General features: G+C 32.7%; 1 protein-coding gene across 1 annotated transcript in view; it reads left to right on the top strand.

Moving 5' to 3' along the window:
* LOC149528337 (putative hydrolase C777.06c) overlaps positions 1–13,895 on the top strand; it is a 103,966-nt gene that overhangs the window by 46,041 nt on the left and 44,030 nt on the right. Inside the window, exon 3 of the mRNA XM_089811699.1 lies at positions 13,036–13,163. Within this exon, the coding sequence (XP_089667825.1) occupies positions 13,036–13,163 (128 nt within the window). The remainder of the gene's footprint in view (positions 1–13,035; positions 13,164–13,895) is intronic.

Raw genomic sequence — 13,895 nt, 5'->3', positions numbered from 1 at the left:
CATCAAGCAGGTTTCGCCAAAGTCAGTGGTTATGATATAGAGTCAGAGAAACAACCATTCTAAAAGGAACTTCTAAGTATCCTTAACATGAGTGAAATATTGAATTAAGAGGGAGTTCTTTATTATATTCATGTAATGTAAATAAATGTTAAATACTTCTCAAAAGTAAATTTAATTGTTATAATTCTAAGATAGAGTCTTAGAATATGAAATAAATTACTATACTTTTATATGCAATATTTGCTTCTAATGTAAGCTATGTGCTTTGACCTTTTTGTTTTGAAATGTACTACAGGAAGAGGGAATTAAATGAGGAGTCCTATTTATCATTCAGAGGGAGAAGGTTGAGAATGCTATTTGATTAACCTGAATAAACTTGATCTTATTGATTAAGAGGGAGTAAACGGTGTTGAGATGGTTTCTCTAATGATCTTAAGTTATCATAGTCAAGAGAACTATGACCATGTGACTTTTACATGGGCCTAACCCCTGTGTACATCATGAGGAAGTGACGACTTCCAAATGATCATCACTTGTATTTGGGAGAAGTTGTTGTAAGGTGACGATTTTACAATCAACTTGTATTATGAGATCTAATAAATTGAGTAAATGATGAATGTCTTGCATTTCAACATTCTGGGAGGCGATTACTCTTAGAGTAGTGGTGAATATCTTTGATATCCTAGGAGGCCAATACTCTTGATATCAAATGTGGTATCTAAAACGTTTTGAGTAAGTGGTGAATATCATTAATATTCTGGGAGGCCAATACTCTTGATATCAAATGTGATATCTAAATGTTTTGAGTAAGTGGTGAATATCATTAATATTTTGGGAGGCCAATACTCTCTAAACTTTGTTTTTTGAGTACTTGATGAATATCGGATGTCGATATTCTGGGAGATCAAGATTCTTGATATCAAATGTGATATCTTACCCTCGTTTGAGTAATTGATGAATATTATACGTTGATATTCTGGGGATCAATACTCTTGATATCGTATGCAATATTAAATGATGGAAAGCTTCTTAGATATCCTTAGATTCCTAATATTACCAATGGTGTAATATTTGTCTTGTGTTTATCCTCCCTTGCTAAGAGGGAGTGTTAATGTTTTATAGCTTCAGTCGGATAAATCTTAAAGGTCAAACTCTTTGTTTAAATATTATATATATATATATATATATATATATATATATTTATATATATTATCTTTCTATATCTTTAATATATATGATAAGTCAAAGTTTTATTTATAAATTCATTGTTTAAATATTAGTATATATATAAATGTATATAAGTAGTTGTGTATCTTATCATAAATTAAAAGTCTTGGTTATATCTCCTAATGACTAAGCATGATGCTTGGATTTGGTTTCCACGTTGCCAAGGAACATTCATATTGCAGGGTTATTGGATCGGTCGTATTCTATGTTTTGATGTTTATCGTGACATATCTTATGCTTTGGATGATCATGATTTCCGTCGCCTAACTTCCTTGTACCCCTATCTATTTCTAACCGATGAAGAGTCACGTCTTTTGTTTTTGACCGATATATTGAGGGGTCACATCTTTTTGTACTTGCCGTCTCTCATTCTTTCATATATATGTCACGTCGATATTGTTCCTTTTAATATACATAGAAACATATTAGGGGAGAGCACCTTGTAGTGGTGAGGGCTAACTTCGTCAACATGTAGCTGCTACATGGGATGTCGTAAGACCTTCGTTTTTTTTTTGAAATGTAAAATGGACATTGAACTACCTACAACTAAGGTTTGAAGGTGTGACTCATCACTCAACTCGTTAAAATAGTGCACCTAGTGAAATGTGTCTAAAAAATGACTTTTTGAACATTCGACCAAAAGTTAATCTAAAAATCTATACTAATTGAATTTAAAATTATCATTTGTTGTTAATAAAGTATTGTATAACTATATGAAATGTAACATATATGCAACTTAAACGTACCAAATAGTTATTATTAATCATAAATATTTGTTATATATAACTTTTATATATAACACAAAAGGACAAATACTTCAACATAAAAAGATTATTTGTTGTTATAAAAATAACACGTTATTATATAAAATACAACCTATATCCAACACATAGGGACCATTAGTTGGACACTAATTTTTTTTGACAATCTCACACATTTCATGAGAAAATACAAGGCATTTATTGGTATTCACCTTTTATATTTGTGATGATACATATTATTGATATGGTTTACTTTATGCATATACATTGCTACCCCAGTAGTGGTACACATAAGAATAGTATGTGTACGCTAAGATATCAATGTTTATTTAAGTGAGCATATTATGTTTTGAGTGACATACATATATTAGATAGCTATGATATTTTGTTTGAGACAAAAAGTTATTTATTTCACTCATTAATGAATTCATTTATTTATTTTTTCTATAACATTTATAAGTTTTCACGTGTTAAAGAATTTGTGTATTTTTTATCAACATTTAGATTTTTTTTATATTTACAAATAGATCAATTAATTACAATATATAGTGAAAATGTGTTGGAAGATTGTAATCAATGTTCACCATAGAGTGATCCACTATTGGACCTCGCTCCACTATTGGGTCCTCTCCCCTACAATTCTCGGATATTGAAGGGTGGTGGCAAAGTCTTTAATACTTAAAGGCTTATTTAGATAATTCAATAATATATAAATATATTTATATTTATATAAACAAAGGATTAATATAAATCTAATTTATGAAAATTTAACAATACAGTATAAGCAATGATAATTCATAGTTCTTCCTTCATGAAGTATAATGACTGATTGCAATTGGTACATAATGATAGGACTGAGAATAAAACAAAATATGTTTCATGCTCATAACTTCTTTTTTTGAATTAGAATATCCGACCATAGCCGGCCATGCATTGTTAGACTGAGATTAGTTTATAATATCCTTGTTGTTGGACCCTTGCATCATATAGAATTCATTGAAGATCTTTCCTTGTGATTAAACATCATATATGAATTCGAATGGTAGTTGTAGAAACTTAAATGATTGTATGAACCAACATCAATAACCATGCTATCATAAATTCTGAAGCAAAGATCATAATACTCATAGATTCTCTAACACCGAGGAATTCACCGACAAAGATGCCATTTAATGGTGAAGAGGTGTAAATAATAACAAAATGCTCATAATCTTATAGACATTGAGGAATTCACTGGCAAAGAAGCCATGAAATGGTGAAGAAGTGGAATGAATCTGCAAGAACACAGAGGAGAAATTAGTTATGATTAAGTTAATTATTTAAATAATAAATTCTGCAATCCTTAAGAATATCCTTTTCAAATCATAAATTGTGATAAGCTAGAACATATATGTTATTCATGAATTTGTTGGAAATCAATAGAGAGAGCTGATTGCTTTGAGATCTGAACACTTAGGATTTAGCAGCTGTATAGCCATGGAAAGGGTGAAAAGGTGAGATGGAGTCTGCAATGGCTTAGAAAATAAAAGTCAAATATGATACATTAAATTTAGAATAATATCATTTAATAGCTCACGCATGAATCTTGTTACTGTAATCTCCTGTTTTCAAGTCAAGGGGTGTGGTTAAACACTAGGATGCTCAGTGGATGACAAGATAATCCTTGTTTATTCTAGATAGGGAGGGCCTTTTTCGTTAGAGATTGTGTGGGGATAAAGTTTGGTCCGAGGCTGGGTGGTTAAGCGCTTGACAATGTTTCACCTCTCCTCATATCAGATGTACAATAGAAAAAGATAAGCTATACATTCAATTGTTGTTAGAAATAGGTATTGTTACTTTTATGATGTACATGCAAGATGAAGGTAAGAATAATTGAGTTATATCATTGTTATAGTTATTTTACATTTAGATGCGAGAGATAGATTTATTTGATGAATTGATATATCAAACTTTCATTTAAATGAATAATAAATATGAGCATATCTTCTAATCTTGAGTTATTGCCACCGTTAAGTTATCAGAAGGAAATGAATGATACAGTGGTATCTAAGTCCTAAATGATACAGTGGTATCTGAAGCCCTAATTAATACTGTGGTATCTAATGCCTTAAATGATCCAGTGGTAATCAAAGCCCTAAGTGATACAATGGTATTTGAAGCCCTAAATGATCCAATGGTAATCGATGCCCTAATTGATACAGTGGTATGTGATGCCCTAATTTTATATAGTGGTATTTAATAGTAATCGTCATTTGATTTTGATATAGTGGTATTGAATGGTAGTCGTTATATGATTTTGTTATAGTGGTATTTGTGGACTAATCTAGGTGATTGCAGGAGCCTTCTTACAATGTTTTATCGGTTCAAATTTCATGATATGTGGATTTTAATTTCTATGATAAATTCATTGATGGTGTTTTAAGTTCTTAAGAAATTTTATCTAACTGATTTTAACGGTAAATCTCATTCACATGAACATGACTGATATAACTGTCTTCCTATGAAATTGAAGTAATAACTGTACTTCTATGAGTATGTTAGTTGTTAATTAAGACTTGGGAAAACAAGATGTTATAGTAGTGATATTAGCATTGATAGTAGACCTCATGACATTCCTCGGCGATAATTATTCTGATCAGATTCTCTGCAATGTGTATTTGAAGTAGTTCTTCCACACATATTTGCCATATGTAATCTCGAATGAATTCTTATATAATTCTTAGTTTCTCATTGTTCTATAAAAGACTCCTTTTCTCACATTTGCAGTTTGGCTTTGATGCCATGTTGATTTTCTGAGGACCGCTGCAAATGTAATAGCACTACCATAATGTTTTGGTATCTACTATCCAAATGGCAGCCATCTCTCTTATGTTAGATGAAAGATGGATAGACGCGCCCCTTCATTAGTATTTAATATAATAGTTTGTTATATATATATATATATATATATATAATGAGGTTTATCCAACTAAAACTACACTAACATTAACAAGTATCTTTATCAATGAATAAGTAAATTATATCAATGATAATATAATTCTTCAATGGATATTAAACATTTATCATTGACATGCCATGATCACTGAAGGTCCCAATTATGCCCAAAATTACTTTCTATGAATAGTATGCTCAAAATTGCATCCAGACGCCTCAGATTGAATTGTAACCGAAATTGCCTAGGCCAAGGCTGTATGGCCTCTAAGTCCCTTAAATGTCATGGTTAGCCTACAAAGCCATGGAGAAATAGGCTAACAACAAACTCATACAACTTGTGCTAGAAATGGGACATTACATGAAGTTTGGTAGGCTAAAGGTAGTATCTTCTTATCTTAGTCTAAGTATGCTCATAGTTATACTGGACAAGTTTCAAATGCAAGACTGCAAAACTTTATCCATAGCTATGGAGAAGGGGCTGAAGCTGACAACCAAATTAGATTCAGTTGTGGCGAGTGAATCAACATTCAGATAATTGGTGGGCAGTCTCATCTACTTTACTAACACTAGGCCTAATCTCAGTTTTGCTGTGAGTTACATTTCACGCTTAATGATAACCCCTGAGGTTGATCATTGGGTAGCAGTGAATTTATGCTACATTATGTGAAGGGAACTTTTGAATTTGGTCTTCTGCACAACAGAAGTTATGATACTATCCTAGACTTATTAGTTTTATAGATCAGATTGGGGAGGTTCCATAGATAACAAAAATTCAACATCTGGGTATGTTTTCTATTCGGGATCTCGTGTTGTCACATGGGCAAGCAAGAAGCGACAGGCAATGGCTCTTTCCTCGACATAAGCTAAGTATTTGAGGAACAATTAAGGCAACATGTGAGGCAATTTGGCTTTGCAGGATGCTTTTAGACATGCAGATATCTCAAGTAGATCCTACTCCCCTTAATGTGACAATCAAGGGGCACACAAACCAGGAATCCAGTCTTCCACGAACAAACTAAGCATGTTGACCCTCATTGTCATTTCATTCAAGAACGGGTTGTAGATGCATCACTTCAGTTGTTGTTTGTTCTGAGTGTGGATCAGACAATAAACATTCTCACCAAGTCTCTAAGCTTGAGCAAGTTTGTAAATTGAATGGGCAAATTGGTGTAGTTGATAGATTGACCATTAAAGGGAGGGTATTAGAATAATATATTTACTATTTCTTAGTTAATGGTCGATATCGTCTTTTCTCTTTCTCTATAAATAATTGTTTAATCATTCATTTAATTCATTAATTGTTCACCAATTACTTGCATAATACTTTTTACCATTTTTTTGCATGCATGTTTGGCCACCATAGCCAACATGTTTTGTTCACGTAAAGGGTTTCCTAACCTGCACAATTGATTCTATATTTGTGGCTTGCATCTATGTGTTGTGACCCGCAAAGAAGTATTTTGGCTCCTCTGTTTTTTGTATTTTGGACTCATGTTTTTGCAGATGTATTATTTTGCTCCTGAGCAAAGGTTTTTCTTAAACATGATTTTTTTCATGTTTTTTTGTAGAAATTCTGGTAAAGTCATGGGTTTTTGTGGGTATTTGTGAAACCCATGACTAGGGTAATTCTACTATTCATGCTAAGGTTTACAATTTTTTTATAAAAACTAAAGAAGATAATTTGTGTGTAAGAGGGTCTTACCATTTTCTATAAGATGAAGTTTTGTATTCTATGCACATCTGTTTTGGAATTTGTGCCACAAGTTTTGACCTGAAAAACTGGTGTTTTCCAAAGTTTGTGCTAGCTGCCATTGAAGGTTTTTCCTGTTTTTTGATAGAAAAATCTGAATTTTCTGAAGAGTTTGCCTCTTTATTTGTGCATAGGAAAATGGGAGGGATGGTGTCATTGACCAACATCATGGTAGAAGACAATCAACGGTTCAATGGCAGGAACTACAATTGACATGAGGGATGGTGTCATTGACCAATGTCATTGCTAGAAGACAAGTACTGGTGCTTGGGCCAGCTTGTTTTGGAAAACTCTACTTGCCTCACAATGATGGGCAAAGACCAGGACAAGTCTGATTAATGCAACTGAGAAGCAGTTAATTTGCTTAAGTTATCTGTCTCCAATGAGATGCTTCTAGAAGTGCCATCTAGCAAGTCTGTAATGGAGATTTGGGTGCACTTGAAAAATCTCCATGAAATGGTAGATAAAAGCTGAGCTTTCTTTCGGAAGAATATGTTGTTTTCCTTATAATGGATAAAAAAGACTCTACAAGAGCTGTAAATGTTCACAAGATCTCTGATAGAGTAAGTTCACAGATTTCTGATAGTAATTCACTGTAGGTCTGATATAGAATAGGACTGAACTGAATATATATATATATATATATATATATATATATATATATATATATATATATATATATATTATGTTGTTGCAACTTAATTATCAACCAAATCTGTTATATGCAATAGTCCCTATGTAACAGTAAATTCTAAATATAACTGCCTGATGAATAAATACTGATCGCTGCTGAAGGTAATATGAATTGCTGTGGTTATTGATTCATTTCCCATCTGCAGCAAACTATTTATATACTGAGCAATAGTCATGTCATGTAGAGACATGACTCTAATCAGCTATTGCCACATAGGGTCATGTCCCTACGTGGCATGACTAACCTTAATTAATAATGGTCTAACAACCATTTGAAAGGTGCTGACTGTTAACATTTTCAATCATACTGTTTTGACTTTATCATATATATATGTGTGTGTGTGTGTGTCTATATATATATATATATATATATGAATTAAATCTATGCAAAATGTATATACAGAGAAGATCTCAGAATGACTCACTATGACTGAAACTACCATCTTTTAAGAAGAGCAACTTATGAAGATCAAGGAAATACATGATCAACTAGAGGCCACACGTCGTAAGATGGAGGAGGACATGGTGGTGATTATTCCCACATTCCTATGAAGATTTTATCAAGAGACTCAACATTACCTCCACTAACGTTTACTTGAAATTCAATGAGTTGTACAATAATCTATTGTAGCAAGCTAGGTGACATAGCAATTTGGTACCACTAGTGACATGGTCAATGCAAAACAGAATTTACTACCACAAATTCAAGGAAAAGTCATGTCCACTCAACAAAAGGACAACGCGGATCTAAGTAGGGTTCCAAGAAGATTACTTGTCACTATTATGGGAAGCTTGGTCATATCCATAGGTTCTGTAGATAGTGGATCATTGATAAGAAGACCAATTAGGGAGAGTATCAACAACAAGCTCATGTGGCAAAGTAGTTTGAGGAGTCGTCAACCTCCTATGCATCGAGGGCCAAATGACTTGAAACTTATTGTTTTTTGTCTACGTAGTTAGTAAAATGATCATTTAAGGAGGGTAATAAAGTATTTAATATCATATTAATGGTCATCTAGGTATATTTATCCTATTAGGTAGTTTCTAATTTCTCAATTAGTTGTTTTAGTTCATTTAGTATGTTTCTATTTCTTTTTAAGAAACTTTCTTTGTTGTTTCTTTATAAAAGGAGACTTTGTCTCCATTTTGTAATCACTCGTTTATGAATAATTAAACATTGTAACAAAATTTTGCTTATTATCCTAGATTGATTTTATTTTAAAAATTTCTTAAATCATTATGCATATAAATCTAAGAAAATGAGTCCATAATTGGAATATCTTATAGAAGTTTCTAGCACTTTTACTGAAACCTATTATTAATTTTGTGTTTCTTTCTTCAACCATAAGTTTTCACTCTTTGCTTCAGGTGCTATTTTAATAGGGGAAAAAAGGGATTTCAATTCTACCTTGTAATGCTCTCTTTTTTGGCTAAGTTAGGAAAACTGGGACAATAACTTCAACTTCCCTTTCTCCTATGTCAAGAATATTATTTAAGCAAGTGAAGGAAGACAAATCAAGATCAATTACGATTTAACAATTATGGCCTATAGGTATCTATGTATCAATAGTGATGTCTTATATAACCTATGTACCCCAGGGACACATCCCTGCCCAAAAAGCCAAGGTTTCTGAGACGGGGACGCCCTTGGGACGGGGGGACGGGTATGGGATGTCCTCCCACTGTCCCCAATTAGGCAAAAAATGCAGGGGACGTCCCCTGTACTTGGGGACTTTTGGGAGAAAAAAAGGGGATGATTGGCTGTCCCCAGTACAGAAAGGGTATGTATAGAAGTCCCCTAACCATATTGGGGACGGTCGATCGTCCCTGTTTTTTGTGAAGCTTTAAAAAAAATTTAAAACAAAAATCTTTATTTTGTTTGTCCCTACTTGGTTGTCCAGTGGGTGGCTCCGCCCCTCCAAATGTCCTAAAAGGTCAAAAAAGACCACATTGTGATTGTTTTGTCATTTGCTTGGTTTTGCCTGTGAAGTTGGAGTGTGTTGCAGCTGGCTAGGGTTTTCATTTTGCAAGAAGAGGAGGTGATTTTTTTGCTTCCAGGAGCTTCAGCAGCAGTTTGCTTCATTTTTCTATATTTTGTTTTCTATGTTGAACTTGAACATGATGATGAAACTTTCTGGCAGCCCTCTAGCCTGTGGGCATATTCCTTTGGGCATATTTAGATTTCCGGATTTTTATGATACTGTTCACTGCTAAACTTATATTTAAATATTTTTGTTCACATATTGATATGCATATTGACAATTGAGTATGGAAGTCGGTTATTATTTCCAAGATGGCATTCAAATGGTGTACGTTAAGGTTCTATAACATTTAAATGACATGCTTTGTGCTTAGTTTCATATGGAGGACATGTATATTAGCAAATTTCAGTATATATTTCAAAATTTCCATATATATATATATATATATATCTATGGCTGTCCCCGTTTGCCGTCCTCGCCTCCCGTCCCCAAAATTGCCAAAAAAAAATGCTGTCCGGAAACCCATCCCGCCGTCCCTGTCCCGGAAACTCGGGGGATCATAGTATATAACTGATATGGAATATGCTATGTAAATAATGTTCCTTATCTCCCTATAGTGATAATTCTATTTTGCAATATCTGATATATTCTACAAATATGTCATCAATAATTATTGCAAGGGCTGCAATATCTGATAAGTCTAATTATGTATGCAACAACTGATGAGAGGATGTCGCCTATGGCGATACAAATAGCTTTGTCTGATCTTATCTTTATAGTATATGCAATGGAGTCTAATATGTTGCTTATAGCAATGGTATTGGTGTTTTTGATGTATAGTTAAACACTTGCAATGTATGAAATAGAGATCGCTTTAGAAGCGATGGAGTTGCTGTGAATTTGGATATATACTTGTAATGTTAATCTGATGTTGTTTCTGATATGCCTCTGGTTATTACTTTCTAGCATTGATGGATGTTGTGTGATATATATCTTCCTTAGTCTCTGCAATCCTGAGATGCCATCTCTGATTTGCCAATAAATGAGCAGATCCATTAAGGACAAATAAACAAAAGAGAAATAATCCACAATGATGCTGAATGATTGATTTGCAATACTGAAAGGATAAGTTGTGCTCCAAAAGATGTGGCCTATACCTCTTCCCAACCAATCATTGATACAGATTAGTATTATTTTAATGATATAATTGCTTGCTTTGTGCTTTCAATTGATATCAGTTCCCACTTGTATTAGCTGACAGGATGACATTGTATCGCTTCACAACAATAATATTTTATGTTGCTGAGTGTTTACCATTGATTGGTCTTTCATTCTGTAATCAAGAATCCTTATCTTCTTAACAGATCAATCATAATCTTCGGTGAATGTTCAATGTGGTTTTAGTTTTGAACATAACTCCCTTCAATAAATACAATCACCACTTAACCTAAGACAATTTCACAATCATAATATATTGATCTCAGCCTTCATTTTAACAGTACTCCTAGGATATTCTCCTTTATAGGGTTTTCATGTCATGGGAATCATCGACATATAATAATACATCCAAGTTATCTTTGTTTCTATAGTATCATATGTGAGACTCATGTTATGGAATCGGTGACTATTCACTATATCCAATGTCTCTTATCATAGATGATAGTAGTCAGCATTGAATTAAGAATCTCCATCTACTCAATCTTGAAATGATAATAGAATCATACTAGTTCTTTTGACTCTTTATAGCATTCATATCCTTGCTGAGTGGTGGAACTATTTATGATGCCATCGTTTTTTATTCCAAGGTGCTGATTGTACCCCAGTTCCCTGTGAATGATCACACATTCATTCCCCTATTGATTCTCATACCTTCATACTTGGGCTTTAGTCAACACATAATTACTGTCACTCATATAACATATGTACCTATCAACTTTGGCTGCCTACATTATTGCTTCCCACATCATGTTTTCTGTTGATACTTTTTATATGGAAGTGAATGTTTGCATCATTGTTCATTCTCTTTTCCATGTATACTTTCTGGTCTGTGCCCATATCATTCCTTGTCATTACTTGATATTCATCAGTGACTATTAAGGGATAGATGGCCTCCATCATAGCCTTCATTCACCATTTGACAATCTCCCTTTAACTGATATTATCACTTGCAATTGCTTTATCTATATTTGTTGCATAGTTGAAAAACTCGGGCTCGGCAATAACTTGGCTGGTCCAAAATTATAGAAAAACTCAGATTCGCCAAAAACTCGGGGAAAATTTCAGCAATATATCGGAACATTTATCGAACATTTGAAAATATATATATTTTCAAAAACTTTCTTATAACACATATATACACCAGATTTGGATGTTCTTTTGTGATTATTATGATTTATATAACACATATATATTGTAACATTTATTTTGATAGAACATCTATTACATTTTTATTTTATTACTATTATTAAAAATTATATAATATTTATTTGTAATAAAATTTATATATAATATGATATTTAATCCAAATTAAAATAACTAAATTGATATATTTAAATGTGCTAGTTATTATTAAAATTGAACAATATTATATCATATATAATATATTTGTTAGGTTTAATATAAATACTTTGGAGTAGTTAAATTTTGTATATAAGTTTTTTGAAATCTAAATTGAATATTCTAAAATAGAATAGGTTCATTTACTTTATTTTAATATTAAAAATAAAATAAAAGAATAATAAATTTAATCCCTCAGAAGTGACAGTGCTGAACATTGTCATGTATCCGCGCTCACACCTGGAAGGGGCAGCGAATTATTTTATAAATTCGACCTAGCACAATCCAGTTCGATTTCGAACAATCCTAATCCAATAAGCGATTTCGAACAGTAAATGTAAAGTAAAATGGTGGCCTCCGTGGATGTGGATATTGAGAGAGTTGTCATTGGTGGAAATGATAGGAGTCAGCAGAATGGTTTTACAGAACAAAAGGCCCCGAAAATCTTTATATTGTCCATATTCCCTTTAAAAGGGAAATTTTTTGTCCATATTCTCGCACAGTTTAGTGAGTATTTCAGGTAAAAACCGCCGTGATACTACCATTATATCGGCACAAATTTATTGGCGATAAAATCGCCTTGCATCTTGGCTTGCGATATATCGCGAGATCTACGATTTCTCGCAGAGTTTTTAAACTATGATTTGTTGAATGCCCCATAGATGACAATTTGATTTCCTGTAGTGAGGATTGTTTTTATGAATGTTTATGAGTAATTGACTTGCTTTGTAATCATTAATTCAATTTTGTCTCTATAGAGACTTCACAAAATTGAGTTACCAGATTAGCCTGATATGCACAGGTTGGGGACATTTCTCCTCCCTATTCAACCATTTGAAGTTTTATTTATCATCAGATAGTTCAGTCCCATATACTTTATATGAATTTATCTATTCTTTTGTTCTAACAAAAGTGTACTATAACAAACATAATAATAATAATTTGAATCTTTCACAGAAATAACAGTGAAGGTAACTTGTTGAAAGGCATAGTCGAATTAAGTTTATGTTGAAGTGTTATGTTTGTTTTTTATTTTCCCCGTGTACTTTTTACACAAACATCTATTGCAATCTTGCTTAGTGGGTAGACATGACTATTTTAATTGTCATTGCTTTCATTTTATGAACTGCAGATCATTTTGACACATGAGCATGCAGACGCGGTGTTAGGTTTAGATGAGATAAGGGGAGTACAACCATATAGTCCCCATAATGATATTCAACCAACCCCTATTTACCTCAATCAATTCACCATGGACAGGTACGTTCACATTTGCCCATTTGTCTCTCACATATATATTTTATTATTTACTTGTTTTTCATCCTTCCTTATTCTGTGATAATCTTGTACATGCTTTTTGATGTTTAGAAAGAAGTACCTTTAGCTATTGATGAAATAATGAATCTGTCCTATATACAGGTTGCATTGAGTAATAAAATTAAAAAGGTCAACCAGAAAATAATTTGGAAAATTAGGTAATATAATATTCAATTAAAATTTACAAAATTATTTACAGCTGACCTATGAATTTGAATCGTTTTAGTGTTTTTATTAATCATATTTGTGACAACATAAAATGAAACAGTAGATATGGTAAACTGTACTTCAAATTGAAAGGGAATCTTCCTGAGACCTAATTAAACCTTAAAACTAATGGAAATCACAAATATGCATGCTATATAAATCATCCCATCAGGTTTTGCATCCAATTTTAAATGTCCATTTTAACCATGTTTCTGCCCACTCTCCATAGTCAAGATTGCAACAAGATTTTCAGACTCAAGGAGGACTTATCACGCAAGCACAAACAGATATAGCTTCCTACAGGTTAAAGTTGATCACTGGCTAAATTTGAGACCAATGCATTAGCATCAACACAAGAAGGTGATTAAATGAACAAATATCGCATGATTATATGAGATAACCCCAACAGAATGATTACCTTTTCTAACACCAAAATTTTAGAACTTCAGGAGGTTGACGTTTCGTCAA

Source organism: Cupressus sempervirens, chromosome 11 (genome assembly GCF_028749045.1).
Source record: "Cupressus sempervirens isolate cs-2001-9-10 chromosome 11, ASM2874904v1, whole genome shotgun sequence".
Classification (NCBI taxonomy): Eukaryota; Viridiplantae; Streptophyta; class Pinopsida; order Cupressales; family Cupressaceae; genus Cupressus; species Cupressus sempervirens.
Note: the sequence above shows the minus strand (reverse complement) of the source record. Positions and strands in the feature narration are given on the sequence as shown.